Here is a 25,414-nt window from a genome sequence, read left to right on the forward strand (position 1 = left end):
TACTTTGAAGTCGTAGTTTTTACGCTGCTTTGAAAATTAGACCAGAAGAACCCAAAAGCACCTGTTTCATTGTTGTAATGTGGTTGAAATTTTCTGGAAGGATTTATATAGTTTCAACAAAAAACAGAATCGTAATTCTAATTTAATCCTAATTCAAATCATAATCTTAATTCCATAACATTCACTTTGTTTGTACAAAAAATAAAATAAATAATCCAGTTTATTTTTATAAATGTTTAAAAAAACATTTATTTGTATTTTTATTCATAAATGTCGTTTCTGAAAGAGATGCCACCTTTTTTGTATTTAAAAAAACGATCTCATGTTTTTTTTTATCCATAGAAAAAATACATAAGAAAACTATAAAAATTTTGAATTGTTTATCGGTTTCTCTGGATTAATTTATTTGTTTCTTTTAATTTACTTTTAATAAATTGTTATTTTATTGCTACTCTCAGTTTGGTGTTATATGGCTATTTTGTTTTTAATATTTTCTAGTTTACTACTTGTCAGATGGTATACTGCCTTGTGTTTTGGATTTCAATTTTCCATACGGGAAAAACGAAAAAACCTGTGTGATTTTAATTCGGAATTTTGTCAATTAAAAAACAATAACTTGGCCGGAAGTCACGTGTGTTTACAAACGGTCGCATCCGGTTAGTAGCCCTCCATCTGCATGTGCTAAAACTGAACGTCTATTTGATCGAATTGTGCAGTTTTTTGGCGGCATGGTTCCTACAGGGTAGACAAAAGGCCACCCACACATTAACAGGCATGTTAAAAATATTTATTTAGTTTTATTGGCTAATTGGCAGTCTGTGTTCAGATGTACAAGAAGTTAGCATCACAGTTAGCTAGGTAACTTACATGATGATCCAGTAAGTTTGTTAGCAGATATTCTCTTTCTTCCACATTAACTCATTCAACAGTTGCAAGCTTTATTATTATTTTTTTAATGTTGCTTTTCGTAAAACGTATACATTACCTTTACTCTGGCTCTGTTGTTCTGAGGTAGATCTAGATGTTTGTTACCTCTGTTGTCAATGTGTCATGTTCTCTGGTCGTGTTTTATTTAACCTCACGTTGCAGTTCTCAAAAACTCTCGATTTACTAAATGCATTCAAAGAGTTGTCATATAATTATAAGAAGCAGTTTTCTGTGTATACGTATTGCTGCGGAAACGTCACAGCTTTAAAACCTCCTGTACACTCGTTCCGACATCAGGTAATCCGAAGTTCAGCCTGATTATTTTTTTTTTTTTTATCCTTTTAATCAGTTTCCTTTTTCAGAATGAAATGGTATTTTAGTAACCCAACTATCTACATTCTCTGTTAAAGGTTCGAGCACAGACTGGTCTTTACCTGCACAACATGAAGCCAGCCACCATCTATGGAAGAGAAACCATAGAAGTAGGGTTAGATGAAGATGAGGAAGATGGAGGAGAAAGTCGGGATGGACCTGAGCCTGGAGCGCCTCTGGAGCACAAAATGACCACAGATCAGGTGGAAACAGTGAGCATGGCTGTCAATGAAGTCTCCAAATTGTCAGGTAAGTAGATTATAGACTATGTCATCCTAAAATCTTTTCTTTTTTCAGTCAGCAGCATCGCCTATAGGTAAGATAAAGGCTTCAAAGAGATGTTTTTAAGCAATCTTGCATTTTAATACTTCAATTTTTTGTGCCTACATTGTACTTTTAATGGTAGTTTGGAAAAAAAACCACTATGATGAAAATGGCATTTCGGGTGTTTTTAACATGTTCTTGCAGAATTTTTCTGATGTAGGACATATACTGTATAAAGAAAGTAAGATTAAAATAGCTTTTTAAAGTTTTTCTTTATTCTAATCATTGTGAATCTGGAGCAGATACAAAAATGCTGTTAGAAAAACCTTGTAGGTTTTTGACACATACTACTCCGACGGGCCACAAGCTCCATTCTGATGCATCCACATACAGACAAATAGATCCATGTACGTCTCTATTTTCCTCGTCTGAGCTGGAATCTGGATATAAACTGTTTGGCTGGATAGCTCCAATGTCGCTTGCCATTTTTGTTGCACCACTAATGTTAGGTTGGTGGTGTGAGTGGCTGTAAACCAATGCTGCTCTGCAGAAACTATGTCCTCCAAAATCACACAGGTTGTTTGATTTAGGCTAAAAGTGGCATGATCATAATTAAAAGACCTCTGGTAACGCTTTGAAAATAGATCAAAAGATGATTGAAGTGGGACTTTAAATACTTTTCTACCACCTGATGTCTTTGTTTGCTCTTTAAAGGTCCTCCAGCATCAAGCAAGAAACCCTCAAAGAGTCAAAAGAGGAGGGAAAAGAAGAATCTATTTAGAAAAAAGTTCAAGGCCTCTAATATTTCTGCTGACTTGATGTCAGAACTTCCATTTGCACTTACCAGCCCCACCACATGGAAAGAACTGGGCTGTATGTACACTTTTACTATTTAAATATAACCTATTGGTAGTGGGGTTTTAGCATCTTTGTCTTTTTTCCCGTGGAGTCCCTATCCCAGAGGCAGCAGAGAAAAAGAGAAAGAGAAAAAGGGGCGACCGAGTGGACAGCGAGGAGGACGGAGACGGTAAAAAGAAGAAAAGAGAAGAAAGCAAGCGACCCAACTACTTCCTTTCCATCCCCATCACTAATACTCAGGTAAAAGCTGCACCAATGCCTTATTAAAAACAACCCAAAAACAACCGGTTTTAGAGGACATGAGTTTATTATTTAATTTATCTGACATGTACATCCTCCTTTATTAACCCCTTTAAGTCGTCTGTTGCTCATTTAGAACTTGCCTACAAATCCACGACTGCTTCTAAAATTTAACATCACCAGAAAGAACATGGAAGATTATATTTTTATATAATTAGAAATAAATTCAGGTGCGAATGGGTTAAGGAGTGATCAAAATGAGTCGGAAATTGATGTTTGTGTGCTGACAGATAACCTCAGCTGTTACTGAGGTCCAGGAAAGCATGCTTCAGCAGGAGCCCCGACTCGCCAAAGCCATGATCCCTGTCCCGACTCTTCACATCACACTACTGGTCACTCATCTGGCCAATCAGGAGCAAGTAGACCTGTGAGTTAAACGCTTCAAACGTTGGTTTTAATAATTTTTTTCCCTTAGGTTTATTGTCAGAACGCATTTTTTGTGCCAATTTAATCTAACTGCTGTTTTTCATTTATTGTGGTAAAACAACAAATGAATGTAAGATTCCTACAATGGCTGCTTGAAAATAAAAAATAAAACATGTCAAATATAAGCTGGTTTAAGTGGGCTGTAGAAAACATAAGCAGTGATGATACTCCTATGTAATCTGGATGAAGAAGAAGATTTCTGCCCTCTAATCCTGAGATTCTCTCATTATGTAATGTGGAAAGGAGGGTGTGAGAGGATTAAATGTGGTTTGATATTTGTGTGTTATGCGTATTTCTGCGTGGATATTCTCTCCAGAGCCGCGGCAGTGCTGGGTCAGGCTGAGCCGGCGGTGGCTGAGCTCCTGGGTGGGCGGGATCTGGTGCTGCCCTTCTCGGGGATCAGACATTTCCGGAAGGATGTGGTGTTTGTGGGACTGGCTGATGGGCAGCACAGACGCACGCTGGACCGGCTGGCAGGTAAGCAGCTCCTCCACACATGAATCTATGTTTTTGTTTTTTTGTTTTTTGGAAACATTTGGAAACAAGTGTGGATTGTGGTGTGAATGATTTTGGACTTTGCATTCCAGGAGGATACCTTGGTAAGTGTTGGTTCAAACTAAGTTAAGTATTTATTTATTAATGAAAGCTGTAAGAATTATATTGAAGATTAGAACATTTTGTTAATATTTGAGGCTAATCATCTCACTCAAGAGTCTGTACTGAATGTGTAAATGTAATGTAATTTCATTTAAATGGTGATTTCTTCATTGCTTCTGTTTTGCATTAAGTCCTGCTGTAGTTAAAATATATACTTTTCTGAAAATGAGTCAAAGATTTAAAATCTTTATGTAATTAATGTCAATTCTATTTGAATTACATCAAATATTTTCCATTTTTACAATGCCTACCTGTAAAACAGAGGTTGACTGTGCAACTTTTCAGCCATATGCTGTATTTTTATACTGCTACTGTCAATTAGGTTGCCTGTTTTTTGTTTTGGTTTAAATGTTGAATTGAAGTTTAAGCAACAAGATTTTGTAGTGTAAATTAAAAATAATCAAAAACACTCTTATCCTACAAATTGCTCATATATTTGACGTTGCTGCAAAATCCTTTTAGTTGGGGGGAAGAAATGACAGAAAAGTCCTAAAAAATGCTAGCTACCATTATTTCACAGTATTTATATACATAAAATGTATTAGCTTGTTTAATTTTCTTATCTTCTTTTGTTTTTAAGATGAAAAGTACTGGTTGAATAGCATAATGCCAAACACAGGAAGGGTGAAGTAGGAAGACAGACCTTCTTATCATCTTGTCGGCTCTTTCCACTCATGTTATTGATTAAATACAAAGCTTTCCCTCCCTGCAGATTTCCTCGTCTAAAAATACCCTTTTAGCTTCCCGGTAAACGTCATCAGCTGGGGTCTCAGTCTTTGTGCATTATTGTGGGGGTTTTCTTTTTTGATTTTTCATTTTTTTTGGTAAAACTGCATATGGAAGTGCAGTTGGAGAGTTAGTTGAGAGTCGATAGCTATAATTCTCACATCTGCATGGCAGGATGTCACTGTTTTTAATCGGAATTCTAAAATGCAAATAAAATAATCATTATTTAGCATTTTTTATGTTTTGATGTGATGCGTCTTCATCAAACTGCTGCAGAGTTGTTGAGGAGCCGCTTCGAGGAGCAGGGTCTTCTGCAGGGAGACTGCCGGGACTTTGAACCCCACCTCACCATCATGAAACTGTCCAGGGCATCCAAACTACGCTCTCAGGTCTGCACACATGCATGCAGCAGCCACGTTTGTTTCATGGTTTTTACCAGTGGGTTTGTAAGTGAGAAAAAAATACTTTTGGTAAGGAATATGCTTTTATATAATTTACTGTCAGATATTTCTTAATTTTCAATTTTTTGAGTATTAGTTATTTTTTACCTTTTTATTTTGAGGGAGTTCCTATTAGTTTCTCATAGAAAAGCTTTTTTGATAATCTGATCTAGTAAGAAAAAACCATAACTAAATAATTTAGGATCAAGTGTGAAGGATAAAAAAAAAGCCTGGAAGAGTTTAAAAACAAAAGATGAAGAACAGAAAGGTGATGAGGTCAAACCAGGATTCCACAGAGCATCTATTTTCTTCCCCTCAGACAGTTTGTCCTGCCTCATCCTTCCTGGCGCCTACTTTGTCACTTTTTTTTTCTGCTGTCTATGTACATTATATTGTGTTTCAAGAGGAAGTGTGTCAACCGAATGTTCATTTGTCTTTTGACAGGGTGTGAAGCGCGTTGATCCATCTCTGTATGCAGAATATACAAACAAGTATGCTCTTTATTTGTCATTTAGAAATGAATTTTAAACTAAATGTATTTTTCTTTTTGTCGTCATAATTGTGCACTATTTGTATTTGTGTGTTTTTCTAATCTGTGCCTGTTTACTTCTTTCAGATTCTTTGGAAGCCTGACGGTGGAGCGGGTGGACCTGTGTTCTATGTTAAAAAAGAAGCAACAAGATGGATATTACCACACGGAAACGTCACTACAACTGGGTTAGTCAACACTGACACACACTTCATTGAGCTAGGTGTGTATGTGGGGCTCGAATATTGCAAAAGGAGCCACTAGAGGGTGCTGTCTGCTCAAACAAACAAATTTCTTTTAGGTTGTTTCTATAACAGAAGGTGAATGGTAACTACTTATTTGAACATTTCTTAATTTTTAAAATAATGTATTTGTTTTATTTTTCCTTAAGTCTAAATGTGTGTGATGGCAGAAATGTATATGGCAGCTTTTTGGCTTCTGGATGAGTTGAAATCTAAGGTTTACATGGGTGCAGTTCACAGAGAAACCACTAGAGGCTTTACATCCTTTCCAACGTTTACTATGTATATATATTTTAATTTTTACAAACTTTTTTTATTAAATTTTATAAGAGATATTTTTTAAAGGGGGGGGGCTCTGACATTGAAGAAGACGCCACTAGAGGGTGGTGTTAGCACAAAGATGGATGATGAAAGCTGCCTCTTGATTCTCAATATTTTTAAAAGTATTCTATGTGTGTAAATGCAGAGATATATATGGCAGCTTTCTGGCTTGTGGAACACATGAAACTTAAGCTTTACCCGGGTGCAGTTCCTCAAGAGACCACTAGAGGCACAAAGGCAGTCTATTCCAGGGTTCACCAACCCTGTGCCCGCGGGCGCCAGTGCGCCCGCGAGCACCCCTTGTGGCGCCCGCAGGGAATGCACCCAAAAAAATCTTTTTTTTTTTTTTATTGAAGCAAATATTCAACAAACAACCACGGCATGTCTGTCAATGACAACAATATCAATTCTGAGATAAAGGTAGACAAAGAAAACCCAAATATGTAAACAAATATAACTTAAAAAATAATCACTAAAAGTAAGGGTCTATTACAAAAGTTTAAATAGATCAAATAAATTACACAATTTCTGGACATTCTTATGATTCATGTAATGTAAAGATTTTGAGAATAGGTTGAGGTGGTTGAGTAATCCATTAATGTGAGGATTAATATTCCTGTCTGTTTTTATTTACATTTATGTTTAAAAAGTTAAAATTAAGTTAAAGTTACAAAGGTTTAAAAGTTTAGCTTTAGTGTGTTCAATAAATATTTATCTTGTTCGGCTGCAACCTAAAGTCTGTTTTAAAATTAGGCTCCCTCTGCAACTGAGTTTGACCCCCCCTGTAATACGAGTCTAGAAAATTCATGCATGTTTTTGTGTGTAAAATGAGCAAATAAAAATAGGGCACAAAAGGAAGTCCTCAAATTGTGTTGTTTTTTTTTGGGGGGGGGGGCTAGGAGGTTTTTAGTGGCGCCCTTCATACCACTTGGTGCCCATGAAATAGCCCTCGGTCTCAAAAAGGTTGGTGAACCCTGGTCTATTCATTCCAATGTTAATCAATGGCAACTGTGATTAGATTAGATTTTTGAAAAAAAAGTATTTAATTTTATATTTGACCTCAAAAATGGGGCGTGGCTTTTTGATTTACAGATGACTGATTGACCTCCTGCTTGTCACTGGACAGCAAGTATTTAATCTGTGTTATTCAGGGTCAGCTGTGCAGAGTTTATCCTAAATCATCTGTTATCTGCTTTGAACCCTGACGGATCAGTGGTTGTAGGTTTTTCCCCAAAAAAACAAAAAAAACTGGTGTTAAGTTAAACTCCAGCTTCTGCTCATCACAGCTCTTATAAGCTGATAGATCAAACAAAACGTTCCATAAATGATTGAAAAAAATGGTTGGAAAAAAATGATTTAAAGAGAAATTATTGAATAGATAAAAATGTCATAGGATCTGCACTGATACACACAGTTTGGAAACGCAAACAACGTCTGTTTGACATTCCCCTTTGGGAGAAAAAAACATGCTTTTTGTCTTTGTTTGTTGTTTTTTTTACAAGACATGTGAGCTAAATCAGACGACGACATAAAGGAGGATTGTTAGAATCTTCAAAAATGTTACCAGAAGAAATTCCCATGACATGGTTTGGTTTTGCAACTCATTGGGATTCTCTGTGAGGAAGCACTGCCAGCAGAAGCATAATATGTTTTTTCATGTTTTTTCTTCTTCTTGTCAGAGAAGAACAGAGTTTACTCTTATCCTCTAACAGATGAATCAGTTTTGAAAATCCCTAACAAAGTGAAAATCTGCTTCAAACATTTATGGCCAAATGATTCAGATTTACGACATTTGTTTTTGTCGCGTTTCCTTTTTTTTTCTTTGTTAAATCCATTAAATAAAGCAAAAGTGCAGACTGACCGAGCTAAGAAATGCAAAGACAACGCAGCTGTGACAGACTGGAAAAATCCTGAGAGGGTGAGAAGGTCAGGCCAAGGTAGAAGACTGAAAAAGAATGATAGATGAGAGTGGATAGAGGAGAATAAAGCAGACACTGAGGATGAGGAGGTCAGACGGCGCAGACAGGGAGAGAAAATTAAGCAGGACTGGTGACATTAAACAGACAAGCACAAGTTTGATTTGGGAGCAAAGAAAGCTGGTGTGATTAAAGAGGCTTTTGATTGAAAAACGGGAATTGGTGTTGAAAAATCACCGTTTTTTGACGGATTTTACACATTTATCAATGTGTGTTGATAGTTGAGAAATTACAAATATTTTCCCCACTTCATGCACAAAGTCTACATTTTCAGACTAAACTTCAGTGAAAAAAATGATAACCGCATTTCTTATTGATCCACTGAAGCAAAGCATAATGCAGCGTGAGTTAGAGAAGCTTTGAAGGGTTTTTGAACAAATGAAAACGCCGTTTCTGTTAAACTCAAGCCAGCAAGTAGCGAAGTGGTGTGTTTGCTCACCAGTCTGTGGAGAAACACTTGTTAGTGTGTGTTGAAGTGTAAAAATCTTAAGACCCACTGTGATAAAAAGTGGTGTTTTGTTGTTTTTACCATGTTCTTGTGGCATTTTTCTGATGATGGGGGAAATATAGAAAGAAAATCCAGCTTAAAATTGCTTCCCTGAGTATTTCTCCACTCAAATCGTCGTTTTTGATGCACCGGTAATGTTAGATTGAGGTTGTGAGGGGCTGTAAGCGATTGTCACTCTGCAGAACCCATGTTCTAAAAAAACGAGAGAGTGGAAACAAAAGACCTCAGTTACGGGTGATGGGAAGGGTGGGCGGGGTTGCTTTGCACCAACAGTCCCACCCACAATTTAGAGGGGAATTTTAAACAAACTCCTGCCGCTCTGCAGAAACTATGTCTTAGAAAATGACACAGGTTTGCTGGTTTTGGCTAAAAATGGCAAAAATATCATTAAAAGATCAGAGTTTAACTTTAACTATATACTGTATTTGGAAATTTAATCAGTCAGAAAAAAATACTGCTAGTACAAATACATTTAAAAAAAATATAAATATATATTTACCTGTTTCTCTACAAATTTATTTTATTTTACTGTAAAAAATCTCGTCAAAGTGCAGCCTTTCCTTTTATTAGCTGCAACAAATGGCTACTTTAGTTCAAACTTCTAAAAAGCTGCATCTATTTCCAAAACCACAATAAAACTGTACTTTTATAAAACGGCAGTTAAATGTATTATATTTAGCTTAAGACTTAAGACTATTTTCTATGAACTGCTTTTAGCCTGAGGCATGAAAACGAACAGTTAAGCAGAGAGGAATTTCCTTCGTAGCCGTGTGAGGTTACAAAAATATCACTTGAGTCCAAACTCTAGATTCCTGCCATGTTGATGCTGTAAGGGCTCTGCTTGAGGAAAAGGTCATCGCAGGCTTTTATCATATGTGTTCATGGTTCATATTGATCTCCGGGTTAATAATGAAGCGCCTGCTGACTGCAGATGTCTTACTGGCTTAGTGTGCAGAACCGGCCTTGTGGCTGAGGAAGTGCTGAGGCTCTGCATGTGAGTGTGGAGCACAGCAAAGTCCAGCAGTGTTGCAACGTCTCCTGAAGTGCAAAAATGTATTCAAGAATACACCAACAATTAAAATAATATGGAAAAAAAAACGGCAATTACATTTTAGAAATCAAAACTAAATCCAACAAAAAGGTCAATCATCAAATCAGTGACGTCCCATAATACTTTGTTTCATTCTCTATTTTATTTTATTTTTTGATTTCTAAAATTTACTTTTTTTTCTTTTTTATTTGTTGTGATCTGTAATATGTGTTTTAGACACCTCCCATTCGAGTGTTTAAGCTAAAATAACAGGCAGCAGAGAAATTCCTCCTGCTGTTTAGCTTTTTTTTGTGATTTAGCCGAACATTGAAAGGAACGTGAGTAAACACATGCAAGTGTGGCGTAAACAACTCTCAACAGTGATCAGGCTTTGGCGATGGCAACATTTTAGCAAATCTTCGCAGCTGTGAGTGTGAGGAAGCAAGGGATTGTGGGTGAAGGAGCAGCTGTGAGCTGAAGGCAGATCTCCCGTCTCCTCCACCAGCACAGTTGAATCATTTTCCTTCCATGTAATCCTTTATTAAAGATCTAAAGAGGTCATGTGACCAAATCTGCTGAAGGGAATTTGACTAAAAATGATTAATTTCATGCATCTTCAAAGAAAAACCTTTCAAACTGTAGATTTGTTGAGTCAATATTGATTTGTGTTTGCCGTTGACATCATTTCATGTTCACAAATGGATATTTACTCAAACGTTTGATATTTTATTTGTCAGATTGAAGCTTTCAGTTGACGTGAACCTGCACTCTGGTTCTGCTGGAGGTAATTACATTGGAGTGCATTGTTATCACTTTACTGAGGAAGTCTTTATGGGCATAAATTACATCGTAACTTATGGGCTTTGCTATTACCCAACCGTACTTGCTGACTTTTTGTCGTCAAATTAAATGGAGCCCAAACCAGAGTAATGGAGAATTAAAAGCAAACGCCAGGAAACGGTTATCGATGGTCGTTCAGGGAGTGAGTCACACCTGCAGGACTCGACTGAATCACCTGATTGTTAACTTATATTGACGCAACAGTAAACAAGTGACACATTGGCCTGTTTTATTCCTGCTACTTAAAAAAAGAGAAGTGGAATGGCACAAAAATGCCATTAAAGTGACAAAGACGTGGTTTTAGGAGCTTAAATCCTTCAGACCTGGCAACGTTGTCAGGAAGATGAGATGCCATTTTTTTCATTTTTTCATTTTTTTAAACCCTGAAAGATAAAAAAAAAAGTCACAAAATTTATGTTTAATACTTTGTTTTGAATCTTAATGTGTCACATTAAGATTCAAAACAGAATAAACCTAAATGTCTTGTTTTGTATGTAAGAAAGACGTTTATGTGAATTCGATTTTGAATTGCAAAAGCCGATCCATTCTTCCTTTCTTTTGTTTTCTAAACAGTGGGGAAATTCTATTTATTAGTTGATGAAGTGTATAGAATAACAGAGCAGTTTTAAAATGTGGTGTCATGTAAACTTAACCCAGCTTTAAATCATTTTTTGTCAGTTCCTACCTTCACAGAAATCTAACACCGACTGAAAGTGTGCCAACACCCTGCTGACTTCATGCCCAATGATTTGGCTGTTTGTCCGGCATAATGTGAACATTCCCTTAAGGCAGGAGCTCTTAAGAGTTGTGTAATTAAACTTTCAGACGTCCCGAGCTCCTGACTGCACTTCTCGGATGGAACGGTTATAAAAGTCCCAATTGGAGTAAGAAAAACATACATTTAAAGGAAAACCTGTACAGTTTGAGGTCAACGACTTAAACTTAAGTTCCCAGACTTCAATTCAATACAATGTCCCTGTTACAGGTGTAAACCTGGATGATATTCTTGTTTGTTTTTTAAAATTTCTTTGTACAGATAGAAAAAATGACGAAAACTAAAAGAAAGAAATCTTAGGCTAAATTCTGGCCCTAAAGGTGTACTTAAAGGAACAGCCAAAGTAGCTTAACTTTGAACAAAAAACATTTTTATCTTTTCAAAAACCAATAAATCACTGTACCTGGTAACAAACCGATACAGGCAATGGCATCACTGAACCCTGTTGGCTTTATATTTTCTTTAAAAAAAAAAAGATGGACCTTACAAGAAAACAAACAAAAACAAATCAAATACATAGAGTTATATCAGCGAACAGTTATCAGTCCGACAGACAGCAAACAAGCTGGATCCGCTTAAGGTCAGAGATGCTGTCAGGTGTGAAATTGTCCCAGACAGGTGTCGATTGGAATCCTCTCCATCTGTGTGGGTTTTCACCACATCTAGTTGGTAGCACCCAACTTCCTGTGTTTGTAAAAATTATATCTTTTTGTGTCACTTAGAGAGGCAAAAACTGTTTGGGATATTTGAGTTTAAATGTTGTGTGTGCATGCTCACATTGATATGTATTACTTATACATAGTACTTATTTGTACTTGTTTTAAAAACACCTATGGATTTTTGATTATTTTTTTTGTTATTTAAAAGGATTTTTCTAAAGAGTTTTAACAAAAAAAGAATTGAGTAATTCAAAGGCATTTTATACATGAGACGTGACATGAAGGAGATGGATTGATTTCTAGGATATAGTTTCTGCAGAGCTGCAGGAGTCCATTAGAAATTCACCTCTGAGTTGTGGGGCTATCCTGGGGCAATAATGGGGCTACAATGGGGCTATCCCGCCGTACAGTTCTGAGCCAGATGCCAGCTTAAACCAGGAAAACAAAGACGTACATGGATCTATTTGTCTACAAGTGGATGCATCAGAATGGAGATTTTAAGCTAAATTATCTTTATATATGTCCTTCATCATAAGAAAAATGTTAAAAACACAACAAACACAACTTTCTTCGGTGTGGGTCTTTCATATAATTTTTTCTTTTTTTAAAATTCCTAATAAAAAAAATAGTTTACATTAAACTAGCACAATCTGGAGATAGCTGAGGGATCAGCTGTCCCGAAACCCAATTCATGCTACTGTTATGAGAGGGGGCGGGGCTTTTGTCCCCTCCCCCTCCACACAAACAGAGTAGTGTCCCCTTATAAACACTTGTTTTTCCTTTCTTCACCCTTTTGAGGATCTTTTTTTGTTGTTGCTGCCTCCTCCGTCCCGTTGAACGCACATTGACTTTTCCCTCTTACTCATACGCTCCTCCGTTTTCCCCACTTCAAAAACACAAAAATACTCTTTTTTTGTGTGTGTCTCCTACACACGCTCTCTAGATCCCCCCCCTTTTTTTGCGTCCTTCCTCTTCCACTCTTCCTCTCTCCTCCCTCTTTCTGATGCATGCAGCCCCTCCTCCCTGTGTCGGTGCAAAGTAGAGCAGGAGCGAGGAGCCTCCCGTTCATTCTTTTTCCCAGCATCTGCTGCCTCGCTGTGGGTTGCTCGAAGGTAACGTGGAGGGGGTTGCTTCCATCTTCGCCTGCCCTTCGAACTGGGGGGGGGAGACAAGTGGCTGCTGCAGCTGGCAAGACTGGAAAAGGGGGAAAAAAGGGGGACGAGGAGGCAGGAGGACTCAACGTTGGCTGTCTGTCTGAGAGCAAGTGGCTGAGGAAGAAGAGGGGTGACAGCAGGGAGAGAGGGGGGACAGGAGGAGAGGGAAGGAGGCACCATGGGTCAGCTGTGCTGCTTCCCTTTCTCCCAAGCAGAGGAGAAAATCAGTAAGTGTCTGCTCCTGCCTTCATATGTGGGCGTGTGTTGTCGGTGAAGCCAGTTGGGCTTCTGCAGAGGGAGGCTGCATGCGTAGAAATATGGTGCACACGGTGTGTTGCTCCCATTGTGTCTCAGCGGGAGCGCACAGCAACATGCGAGACCTGCAGATGGGGCTCGTGAGGGACAATGACCACGCCACTTCACTCCACTCGTGTGCAGTTTGGTCGTGTAAAGTAAAACACAAAAGAATGATGGCCATCTTTCAGCACCCCAGTGTTGTCGCCGGGGGGGCGTCTGACCATGACAGCTCTGGTTATTGACTCCGTTCTGTCTCATAAATCTGTACAACAAGGTTCCTCATCAGCACTGCATTCATCAAACCTTTTTAGCAGAATCTCTTATGTTAAAGTCAATTTGTCGGCTGCTTTTCTCCAGAAAACATTGGTTCTATGTTTTGAGTGTCTGCAACTTTTTAGCACTGTGTAAAAAAAACCCACAGATGTTCCCAAATAAATATGTCTGAAACACTCTTCAGGGTTTCTCTGTGATGCTATAGCAGTCTTTGGAGAGAAACGGTCAATGGAGAGCTGAAGAAAGGGAGTGGCTCGCCAACTTTCTGCTCTGCATTTAAGTGTCCCCTCTTGCGATCAATAAAGGTTGCAGAGCTCAAGTATCCAATCTGGCGAAGGTCAAACACTGACAGATTGGCCAAATGTCTCCATATTTATAAGGCCAAAACCTGAGTATTTGTTTTTTTATTCACGGTAAAAAACCTCATAGTTTAAATAGAAATGAATACTTTCCTCTGGATTGACAGCAATAATGATTGGAGCTTTTGTTTGTGACAGTCTAATGTGTTCTCAGGGATCATTAGTGGTGCAGCTTTCTGTTTTGTTTTTGTCATTCTGTAGCGGGTGAAGTGCGGTTTTTGGACGTTTTACTCAAATGCCCAGGTTTCACTTTGGTGTGGCATCCTCCAAGCTCCCCTGGGAATGCATGATCTCTGATTCATCTGCATCAAGTTGTAGCTTTTCGTCCATTAGCGAGGAATGTTAATTCCAGAAACTGAAAGCACATGCTGCTTTTGGCTCCGCTTGTGTAGCTTTGGTTTGTGCAGCTCCTGAGTTTGTCCTGAGGAGTAACATAAAGTTTTCATTCTAGTGCAGGTAGAAATAAATGGATTTGTAAGAAATCTAATATGAAAGCGTCTCTTTTTGCAACTTGTCTCACTGAAAATAAAAGAATAGTCCCTTTAAAGCATTTAAAAGGTGAAGGTTTTGAAATTTTCTGTGGCAGCATAGAGGAAAAATATCCTTTATATATTTTCCTGCTTCCGTCTCTGTCACTTCCTCCCTGCTGTCCTGTCCCCTCTCTGCTCCTCTGTCTTTCCCCGCTTGCAGCTGCATTGCTATAAACAGGCGAGCCACTGTGCCCTAATTCTGAGCCGGCATGGATGGAGGGAGAAAGGGAGAGGCTGAAGCAGGGATTTGAAGACTAATGAGGGTGGGAAAAAGGGAGGCGACGGGCTTAAAGAGTAACGGCGGCGTAGAAACAAAGGCCGAGGAGGACTGTGACCATGCACGGCGGGTTCGACGCTCCCCCGTCTGTGATGTGAGGACAGCAGGACGCGTGCGTGCTTGCCCCGTATCCGACAGACTATAGCCTCTGCCCCCGCTGAATGCGACGGGCACCGGGACAGTTCAATAAGTCAATAATGTGGCATGACCCTATAAAAATATGGGCCAAAGCTGCACACTTTCTGAAAGTCTCCCCCAGAAATGGAAGCCAACAGAAGTCTTATTGTAATTTATCAGCTGAGTGGTACAGCCTGCATGAAACATGCAAATGAAGGCGCTGGAAATGTGGATCGTCTCCGCGGTAACCCCTCACCTGCATCAGCTGCACAGCCACAGCTCGCACACGACCTTGACTTGCTCCCGCGTCTGCTCCTCAGGCTTGGTTCTACACTGCCATCAGCAATCAGATATTTTGAGATGTGGATGTGAGAAACAGTGAGGAGACACACACCAAATAGTTAAGGAATAAGGAGGAGGGGGAGCTCAACACCCTCCAATTCTGCCATTTTTCTGCCCCTCTCTCCTCCAAGCCGGGTTTCTCTTGTTTTTTTTCCCTTCTGCTTGTGGAGGCTGTCTTTTACCACGAACCCAAATGTTTACGTTAGCGCGCTCTACAAATCTGGACGGTTTTTACGTAAGTGACAGTGAAGTGGCCCGGGTCAGTGAGCAGGAGAATCCATCTCCAAGCTCTTAATGCTTTTCCCATATGCAAGGTCCTGACTTGGAGGTCGTACCAGCAGTTTAAATTACAGCATGCTCTCCAGGCTCGCCTCAGAGGAATCATGGCTGCAGTGTTTTTGCTGTGCACGAGGGTTTGAAGGTGCAGTGAGACGGGATCACATCTGCAAGAGGGGACTTCTTTTTTTTGAGTTTTTAGCTTTGCTTTAGTAACTAACAGAGTTTACTGTCAAAGAGGATGAAAGACGACACCGATTCCCCGTGTTGCTTTGATCTCACCTGCGCAGTATTTGTACATTTCCTTTTTCCACTGGAGCCAAACTCGGAAGAACAATCCAAGTGATGTTCTGCAGATTCAGTTGCTGTTGCATCATTTTCCAAACCCGTTTCATCACAGCGTGTCTTCCCCCCCCCCCCTTTTTATGTTGTCACTTGGCTCTATAAAGAAAACAAAGTCTTTTTTTTCACCTCCTTGTCAGTTCTCATCAGAGAGACTGTGGTGCTTATTTTCATCTTCAGACACGCAGAGTCCACAGGTGATACACCAGCTGCACGGCTTAAATGTCAGCTTTCATTATGGGCCAAATGTTTTCAGATTCTCTGTTAGGTTTTCCTAATCTTTTATTAAATAAAGCTATTTTGTTTCTTTCTTGGTCTTTATTTCAGTTAAAGGACCACTTCCATCACCTTTTAATCTAGTGTAAAATCATTCCCTAGTCCTTTGGTTGAAACACGCCTCTGAGTTGTGGGCAGGGTTATCGGTATGGAGCAACCTCCCCCCTCCTGCCCATTGCTGAGAGCTCTCTGTTTACACCCTCTGCTGCTAGCTTACAGCCCCTCACAACCCCAACCTAACATTACTGGGGTAACAAAAAGGGCGAGCGATGTTGGAGCTACCCAGCCGTACAGTTTTGAGCCAGATACTAGCCTCCTACTGCAAGTGGATTCATTAGAATAGAGCAGCGTAGGGAGATTGTGGCTTGCTTAGCATATTTTCTGCATGAAAATTACACTTTTTTTTTCATACAACACTTTCTCATCTGCTCCGGATTTACAAAAATTGGAATAAAGACAAAATCAGACAAAAAACATGTGATATACACCAAAAAAACATTTTAATTGGAGTGGGTCTTTTATTCTCCTTTTTTTGTTCATAAATCATGTTAATGCTTCTTATTCTCCTTTTTTCATCTTTCCTTTGAAACAATTTTGTTGGCAAGTGAATGATTTAGAATGTGGAATATCAGAAATGAAAGGACTGGTTCCTGAAGGCTCCAAACTTAAAGAGGCTTTTGTTCTGGCTCTAAAGCCGTCCCCCTGCACTGTTTGAACATTTTTAAAGTAAAGTACTTTAAGTAAAAAGATTTTGCTAAAAGCATCAAATACCTTCTCTAGTTTTTTTATATATTTTTTTTGGTACCGGATCATTTAACATCTCAGTGTTGGCTCAGAATTAAATTTTGCTATTAAAGGCTAGAAAGGAAGTTTATAGATTTGACTTCATGTCAGTGGCCAAATACATAATTAAGTAAATTAATTTGAACTTTTTTGGCAGCTTAAGGTCCGAAGTTAAGCGGCTGGGTAGCTCGGTTGGTAAGATGGGAAGCTACCATGCAGGAAACCAGGGTTCGATTCCCGTAGGGGAATGAGCAGTGGTACTGGGGGCAATTACCATATCAATGGCAAGCAATGAACATCACCAAGTGAGGGTCCTAAGGCAAGACCGCCTACCGGATGGGTCAAATGCGGAGAAAGAATTTCCCTTTGTGGGATTAATACAGTGAAAAAAAAAAAAATTGGGTTTGTGTTTTATCATGTCAATGTATGAAGAGTTTATGCTTACTAGACCGTCTGTCAGTAGGATGTGAGCCGCTGGAACGAGGCGTTAAGACTCCTGGCAGGATCGTGGGCCTGGACAGATCTTTGGCAGTTCCTCAGGAAACCTTATTAATGTTCCCAGTCTTTCCGTCAGCGTCTGTCTTTCTCCTTTCCTCTCCTTTCCAGATTATTTTCTCCGGTCATTAATTTTTTTTCCCCTTCCTTTTGTCCTCAAGCTGCCTTGTCGTTTTCACTCTCATTTAAACCTCCATACTTGATGATCCTGGCTAGTGCTGCGCCACTCCCTCCCTCATCGGCTCCCTTTCCTCCTCATGAGCTGCATCAGTCTTCTGCCGGAGCTTTCAGGAAATCAGCTGAATTAGAGTGAAAAGAAATGAGTCACATTGAAAATAATAGGACAGGATGAAACCGTTATCAGATGGGCTGATGCAGGCCAGTAAATGTAATGTGGTCCTAATGGGACATGACGGGTCCTTCTGTTGCTGCGTGTGGTCACCATTTGCTACCAGGGGTAGTGTCATCTGTTAGCAAACCGGCAAACCTGTTGACTATATGCAGGAAAATCTGAGTAATGATAGTATGAAAGCGTCAGAAGAAGCAGCATCTAAACTTGCAGGGGTGCCCAAAACCAGGCCTTGAGGGCTGACCTCCTGCTAGATTTTCAGAAACCCTACTTTATCTGCTTTTGATGACCTGGATCAGGTGTGTTAAGCCAATAAGGAGCTTCAATGGTTGGAAAACACGTAAGACACGGCCCCTCAAGGCCTGGATTCTGACACCCCTGACCTAAAGGCTGTTAACAGTTGAGGAATATTTACCAGAAGAGGACAAAGAGAATCTAATCTGCTCATGATGGACTCATCATCAAACCTTTCCAGGCTCCAGAGTCCATGAGGAGGAGACAGCACAAGAGTCTGGGCTCCTTTCTGTCTGTAAACATGGTCTCATTAGACAATAACATGCTGTCAAACCCCACTGTAACGGCTCGGCTCCATTGAAATATATGTCGCCACTCGACTTACGCAGAGTCAAGAAAGTTAGCGTGACAGGACAAGAAAGGCTGTCAAAACCAGACTGAAGTCACTTTTTAGTGTTCGGAGTACCGTCTGGTTTTTGTCTCTGTCCCCATGACAACGCAAGAAAAAGGTCAAATGAAGAGGGGGACAAATGTTTAGAAAAAGAGATGTCATAGACGGAGGAGGGAGAGTGACAGGGACGGAAGGACCGGGAGGCGGGCGATGGAGCATTAGGAAAAAGCACGGCGCGTTCTGTCGGACACGTGAGCGGTTATCTGGGTGTGCGAGCTCTCCGTCCTCCTTGTTACTTTGGAACGGCTTCTGCTGCAGCGAAGGCTTATCTGCCGCGCTTTAGCACATGTGAAACGGGTCCGGAGGTCGGCTTTACTGCCTCAATAAAGACCTTTCTTTTTGTCAGCGGAAGAATGAATGGCTAGATAAAAGGAGCTCCTCACAAACGGACAACCCAATCACAGATAGAGACAGTCGACCTTTGAGCTGGATTGTCGCCGGGGAAAAGAAAATTGCAGCCAATTTCTTGTCACTGTTCAAAAGAGAAGAAACAGGAGAGCAAATGTTTGTCTTTCTATATTGATGAAGCCACTAAATCGCATCTAAATTAATATTTCTTATGTCCCCAACTATGAATTTTCACATTATAATATTAAATGCTTTCAAACACAACTTTTATTCTGGGTTTTTCTGTGTGAACACATCAGAAATTGAGGCTTTTAATCATTTTCCGTTTGCCCTCCCACAGCTGGATGGGACGGCGATTGTTGACTTCATCGTCAAGTGATCGATTGTGTTTTATGAGCGCGTATGTGAAGATAAGTAAAAGCTTAGCTGTAAAAACACGGCTTTATGGTTTCTGCATGACAGCCTGGCTTTAATGAGTCAACAGAGGAATTCTGAAACCGTTTGCACTCGTTTAAACGTCGTCATGCGGAGGTTCTGCTGACGTTTTGAGTGCAGAGAACGATGAGAAGCTTCCCTGTGTCGTTACTTTCAGAAAGGTTCACTTTATACAGCTTTGATTTTTCAAAACCGACAGTGTTGCAGTAATAAATGTTGCCATTTTTGCGTTGTGTGCATAAATGTCTTAATGTTTGATGTCTTTGCTTGTGTTCCAGATTTGACTCAGAGTCCACTCCATACCACACGCTCAAGTACGTTTCCTCCGGACGTGTCCTCAATCAGACTTTAGAGGATTGTGATAATCATAATTTAAATAATCACTTCCTTCCAATCATGATCTGGTTTCTAAATCTGAATAAAACCGCTGATTTACCAAAATTGGAGATCTCTAAATACACATTAATATATAATTACATTTCTCAGTGCGATCGTCTGAAATTCAGCTAACTGGAATGGTCCGAGTGGAGCCAGCTTGTGTCTGTGTCCCAGCCGCCGGGCAGGAAGTGATTAAACAGCCTGTCTGCTAACGCCACAGCCTGGTTTCTGCCTCTTTAATCAGCCTCTCCCAGTTTTTCTTCAGGCAAAAAAACTTTGTTCACTTACTTTTTTCCTCAGACCACATCCATGAACCTTTCTGCCTTCGTCTCTAAAGCCTAAAGGTGGAATCACAAAAGCTCTTCATGTACATGGAACTTGAAGTAGTGCAGTCATGATTGTGGACGCCTCTGCTAAACAGATTTATTTATGCTGCCTAGCAGCAGGGAAGGAAACTAAAGGTCTGCTCCCATTTGGGTTCTCCCTCTTGAAAGGGCACCGATGTGGCGTAGATTTACAAAAAGAAAGGAAAATGTTGTGTTTAACCGTCATGTCGCTTGCTGCTGGTCAATCAGAACAACGTCCAAATCAGCAGTGATGAGTGGAGCTCGTGGATTTAAAATGGGAGCCATTAGTGGCAGAAGCAGCAGATTTGCTTTAAACGAGTCTGGATGTTATGAGAAAAAAACGAGATTTGGGTAAAAACTAGACAGCTGTGAGGGGGAAATAAATGCACCAACACTAGTGATCGTCACAAGTGTTTGTCAAAGTGGACCCGAAGTGAGCGTGTTTTGAAGGGACCTGGAGGAGTGAGGGGTTTGCGCAGACGCCGCCTGCTCTGATGAATCTCGGGTTGCGTTCGGGGAGCTGAAACTTCAGCGTAAACGAGTGGAATCCACAGCTGCGCTGCGCTTGAGTCAACAGAACATGCTGCTTGGTGTGTTGACAAAACCCCAACACACCAAGGCACCTGCTGGACCAACACACAACAGTGTTCATTATTTAGAGGTGTCCTAGTTTGTTCTGGTTTTTATCTTATTTCCTCTTCATCTACTTGCGTGGCTGTATTTTGAGGATTTTTCACAGTTTCTAGTTAACTTTAGTTATTTCAAAAGCACCGCAGGGCATCCTTGAAATTTAAATTAGAACGAATTCATAGCCTGACATTTAAAGAACAGTATCAATAGGAAAAGTGATGTGGATTTCTCCATAGTGAGCGATTCTTAATCATATTTCTCTAGAGTGTGGAAATATGTAAAATGTGTCAAAAGGATAGATGTGGGGATTAAAAAAAGGCTGATTTAGAGAATTATTTGACCTTTACCCCCGTTTCCCTCACAATAGCTGATAAATCAGAAAAGTTGCATTCTCTTCTGTTGATCCCTAAAATCAACCATTCTTCTTTTTATTTGTTTAAAATGTACTTTTTTCTATTTGTTTTAGGGATTTTATTTTAAAATGGAGAGTTTGGCTTAAAAGCGGCTTAGATCAGCCTCAGAGTGAGCTTTTTTCATTTTGTGCTCTCAAAGTAAAGTTAGCTTTTTTATTTTTGTTTTATTGTCCTTGTATTTTTCTAAAGCCTATAGTTTGGGTTGTTCTGCATTTCCTTTAATGTCATTTTTAATGTAATAAGTGCATTTAAATGCATAAATAAGTAGCTGCAGTTGTTGGAAAGTACAGAAAAGCAGAAAAACAATTTAATTGAACTTGAATACATTTATAAACCTGGGAGGAAAAACCGCTTTACATCACAGTGCGTGTTGCATCATTGCAGTGATTTTATTCATGGTTTGTTTCTTTATGTAATCCACTGACCTCACAGATGAGGCTGAACATGTATGGTAGACAAACAACAATGAAGAGGCTCCACATCATCCCGAGGATTTGGTTGGGAACCTTGTCATCCTCCCCTGTTGTCTCACCTTTCCCCAGGATTTTGTGGTGTTGAGGATTACCTCAGGGATTTTCTGCTCTGCCTCGCTAATCAAATGATGTGGTCTCAATGGTGTGTTTTTGAGCACCTGCAGTCATCTGTGTGACTCAGACAAGCTGAGTGATTTTCTAACAGTCTTTTTTTTTGTTTGTTTGTTTTTAAATGGCATACCGCTGGCTTTCCACCTTACAGCCAGACTGCCAACCATTTCTGTGTTTCTGCATGAATTATTGACTCCCTGCCTACCTGGCAGTCTTCTTTCCTTGCACTACTTTACCTTCCTTTTCCCTTTTTTCTGTCGGCATCTAAACGTCTGTCCTTTGCCTGCCGCACACGCAGCGCGTTAAAAGCTACGCCGGGTAAACAGATTCCGTTTCTCATCACTGCGGGGGGTTGATTAAAATCAATATCCGCCGAGGCGCTGCGAGAGACAGCTGCTTATTTCAGCCGTTATTTTCTAGAGCTGTCACATTTTCAGGCACCCACAGTCTTATCTTTCTGCTGTCAGTCTGCGGTGACGGCCTGCATCTCCGTATGTTATTGCCGGATTAACGGTGATCTTCCTCATCTTGAAAAGTAAACTGAGCCGTAATTTATGGTGTCATTTAAGACTCAACAAACTGAACCTTATGTACTGAAGCGATCTCTTGTACTTGTCAAGTAATCAGTTCATGTACTTTTTCAAGCCTTTACTCGACTGTTTTCCGTTTTTCTGATGCAACAGAACAGATCTCTGGTTCTTCAACATTTTTTTACAAAATTCACCTGATTTAACCAACTTTACTTCATTTTCAACCATTTAGACGTTTACAGTTTATGAAGGTTTTGTATTGTTTTGCATATCTGCATATAACACTTATGAAGTGAGTCCAACTTATCATAAGCATTAGATAGAGCTGTTTGTCTCAAATCTGTCTACTATCATACAAGGTTTTCTAGAAAATGTTTCAGGGAGTCCTATTCCATCGACCCAAAATCTTTTAACTTGTGTTTTTGGTGTTTTTAACGTGTTCTTGAAGCATTTTTTTGAGGGTGGAGGACATAAATTTAAAAAATGTAAGTTTAAAATTGCTTATTTCTTTATTGAAATCATTGTGAATCAGGAGTAGACGAAAATATTGCATCAGTATTGCTCGCTATTTCTGTTGCACCGGTAAATTAGGTTGGGGTTGAGAGAGAATGTAAGCAAATGTTTTTTTTAAGGCTTAAATTATCAGTTAATTTTTTTGGGCTAAATGGTTGATCATTTTAGCTTTGTTGCTGTGGAAACAGATGTAAAAGTCCCTAAATATTTCAAATTAAATTTATGTTTTTTTTACTTTTTTGCCTCAGGTGGGCGTCGCCGGTCTGAACCCGATGAGGCGGAGCTTCTGAAAGTGAGCAAACGATTGGTGGAGGACGCCATCAATCGTGCTTTGCAACAGTACAAGCAGGAAACACTTCAAAATGGGGGCGGTCCCAACGCAACTGCGACGAAGCCCCCAGGAAGTACAGAGGAAACCTCTGCCAAGACGGACACTATAGCAAATTCCACAGACAACAGGAAGTGACATCATCTGGCGCGTCGTGATTAAGCAAGCAGCCCTGAAAACCTCAACTCGGGCTCGATGACCAGGAGAGAAATTCCTTACGTTGAAGGCGTGACGCCTAAACCAGCCTACCGGTCATCCACCCATCTAGACATGCTGGACCTGCTCCCAGCTGAGCTAGCTATACTACTTTATATTACAGCTTCAAATCAAAGCCAGTCGACCGTTCCAACTGGTCAGCGAGTTGATCCAGTTTGACTGATTCTGCTGTCAAACATCAAAGAGGAAGCGGCCCCAATGACACGTTCACTTCACTGTGACCTGCCACGCACAAACTGCCCTTTTAGAACAAGATGTTTATCTTTTATACACAGTTTGGGTAGTTATATAGAAGATCTAATAAAGGACCCCATCGATCCTGCCGATTCCAGTGGAAAATCTAAAGTATATGGCTACAGTCGATAACCAGTGAAACCTGTTTCTTGCACTTTGGTTGAGCCTTGATGGTTGGTTTGTTCACTACACAACATGGATTCCTTTTTTTTTTCAGCGTTTTCTTTTAAACCTAAGACTTCCGCCGGCGCTCCCAAACAGCAGCAGAGGTTACAAGCTAGTAAAAGGTTTTGAATAAAGCAGATCCATTTGGGAGGAAACTTGGACAAAGTGGTCTGTTGATCCAAAGTGGACCTTTTTGCTTGGATCCACGGACGGCCGTCGTGATCTAAAACCACTGAAAACGCTAACACAACAAAAGACGATGAGAGACGGCGGCGGCGATGCCAGGAAAGAATTCACTACACTCTTAAGTGGCCAAGAACACGTCTTGACATCAACAGTGCCAAAACCTCAAAGAAAACTGTCCAACCTTCACTTCCTGTCTGCTTGTGCGTGGATCTCCTTCTTTTTTTTTTTTGCATATGATTATGTGTGAAAACCACAGGCTTAATATTTATTACATGAGTGTTCAACATGTGTGACACATGGGAGTCAGTGCTGTCTAGAGTTTTTAGCCCGATCTTAGAAGTTCTGTTATTTGGTTGTTTTTCAATTTAACCTTTATTTTGAAATTGTAACATCCAGATTGTTACCCATCAATGGAAAACTAAAAGCAATGATTGGATGGACTTGAGGCCAGCAAAACAGCATTTTGATCAAGTTGAATGTTTGTTTAGTTTAGAAATTTTTTTTGCTGTTAAAGTAAAAAAAAGATTAGGAAAATAATCCCTGTTAGAAAAATATACTTTAAATGAAGATTTTATGTTTTTTAAAGGAGACTATAACTACTTAGTTTGTATTTTTCAAACCTTAAAAAGCACAAAATTGTCTTTTAACAACAAAGCAGTCCAAAAAAAAAAAAAGAGTAGAAATCTTTTATTTCTGGGTTGTTTTAAGTGCAAAGGTGAAAAGGATTTGCCAAAGTCTTTCCAAATAAAATGAAGCTGTGGCTGAAGGGTTAAATTCTTGAGTTAAATGTAAAATGAAGAAAATGTATGATGGAGTGGAATGGGTTTTTGACATCCATGGATGAAAGCCGAAAGGTCAAAAACACAGGAACACACAAAATCAACAAATCCCCTTTAAAGCACAGAAAGACCTGTTGTCTGTTCATCAGTGTGTTTGTGTTTGCAGGAGGCGCACCTCTCTGAGTCAGTCACGCCTCCGTCGGGCACTTAGTGTGTGTGAACACACTCTCACCTCTTGTGTTTTTTTTACTCCCGTGTGCTCATGTGTGTGCCGGGCCGTGTGGGTGTGTTCTTTGTACTGTGTTCTGTAGATCCCAGCTCTGACATGTTTGAACAATAAAAGAGGATATGAGATTCAAAAGTGATAACTCAGTCTCCGTCTCCGGCTGTGAGTCTGTGTGAAGCTCCTCTGTGGTCACAAACGATGCGTTCGTGTGTCCGCTGCACCCTTTTTGACTCACAAAAAAACCGGAAATGTTTGTTTTACGTCACTTTAAAACCAAAGCTAAGCTCCTGTTGGGAAGAAAATCACTTGATTTAATGTTTTAAGCCTTTGACATAAACAAAAAAACACGTTTGAAAATTCATTTGCAGCTTTGATTGAGCTTTTGAGCGCCAGATGAACAAATGCCTAACTAGTTGCTAATTAAATATTTTTATCAATAAGCAAACCCACACACGTGTTCCTTCTAAAAGCAGAAAAATGAACACGGGTGATTGATAAATCTTATTTTTACGGGGGGAAAAAAAATCAACATTTAGGTTTCCAATTGACTTTAAAAGCACCATAATAGTTTTAGCAAATATCTTCAGACTGGCCTTTACTTTGCTGCTGAGAAAGCTCTAAAAGGGAAGTTCTGATAAAACGATGTTCTGACATTTAAAGTAAAACCAATAATAAAGGACAGTTGCAGAGCTTCCCT

At 39.8% G+C, this 25,414-nt stretch overlaps 1 protein-coding gene across 3 annotated transcripts; it reads left to right on the forward strand.

Moving 5' to 3' along the window:
• Positions 1-628: 628 nt before the first annotated feature.
• Positions 629-24,863, forward strand: akap7 (A-kinase anchoring protein 7). 3 transcript variants are annotated; one of them, XM_023952994.1, is made up of 11 exons: positions 629-1,224; positions 1,338-1,548; positions 2,278-2,436; positions 2,513-2,661; positions 2,952-3,088; positions 3,464-3,624; positions 4,807-4,919; positions 5,415-5,461; positions 5,587-5,687; positions 19,467-19,502; positions 22,832-24,863. In XM_023952994.1, exons 1-11 carry the CDS (start codon positions 1,051-1,053, stop codon positions 23,047-23,049), a joined length of 1,506 nt encoding a protein of 501 aa, XP_023808762.1. In that variant the 5' UTR covers positions 629-1,050; the 3' UTR covers positions 23,050-24,863. The 3 variants fall into 3 exon arrangements, with proteins under 3 accessions (XP_023808762.1, XP_023808764.1, XP_023808763.1); XM_023952996.1 differs by having other exon boundaries at positions 629-772; XM_023952995.1 differs by lacking the exon at positions 19,467-19,502 and having other exon boundaries at positions 630-1,224.
• The last annotated feature ends 551 nt before the right edge of the window (positions 24,864-25,414 follow it).

The sequence above is a fragment of the Oryzias latipes genome, chromosome 24 (assembly GCF_002234675.1).
Source record: "Oryzias latipes chromosome 24, ASM223467v1".
In the NCBI taxonomy this organism is placed as follows: Eukaryota; Metazoa; Chordata; class Actinopteri; order Beloniformes; family Adrianichthyidae; genus Oryzias; species Oryzias latipes.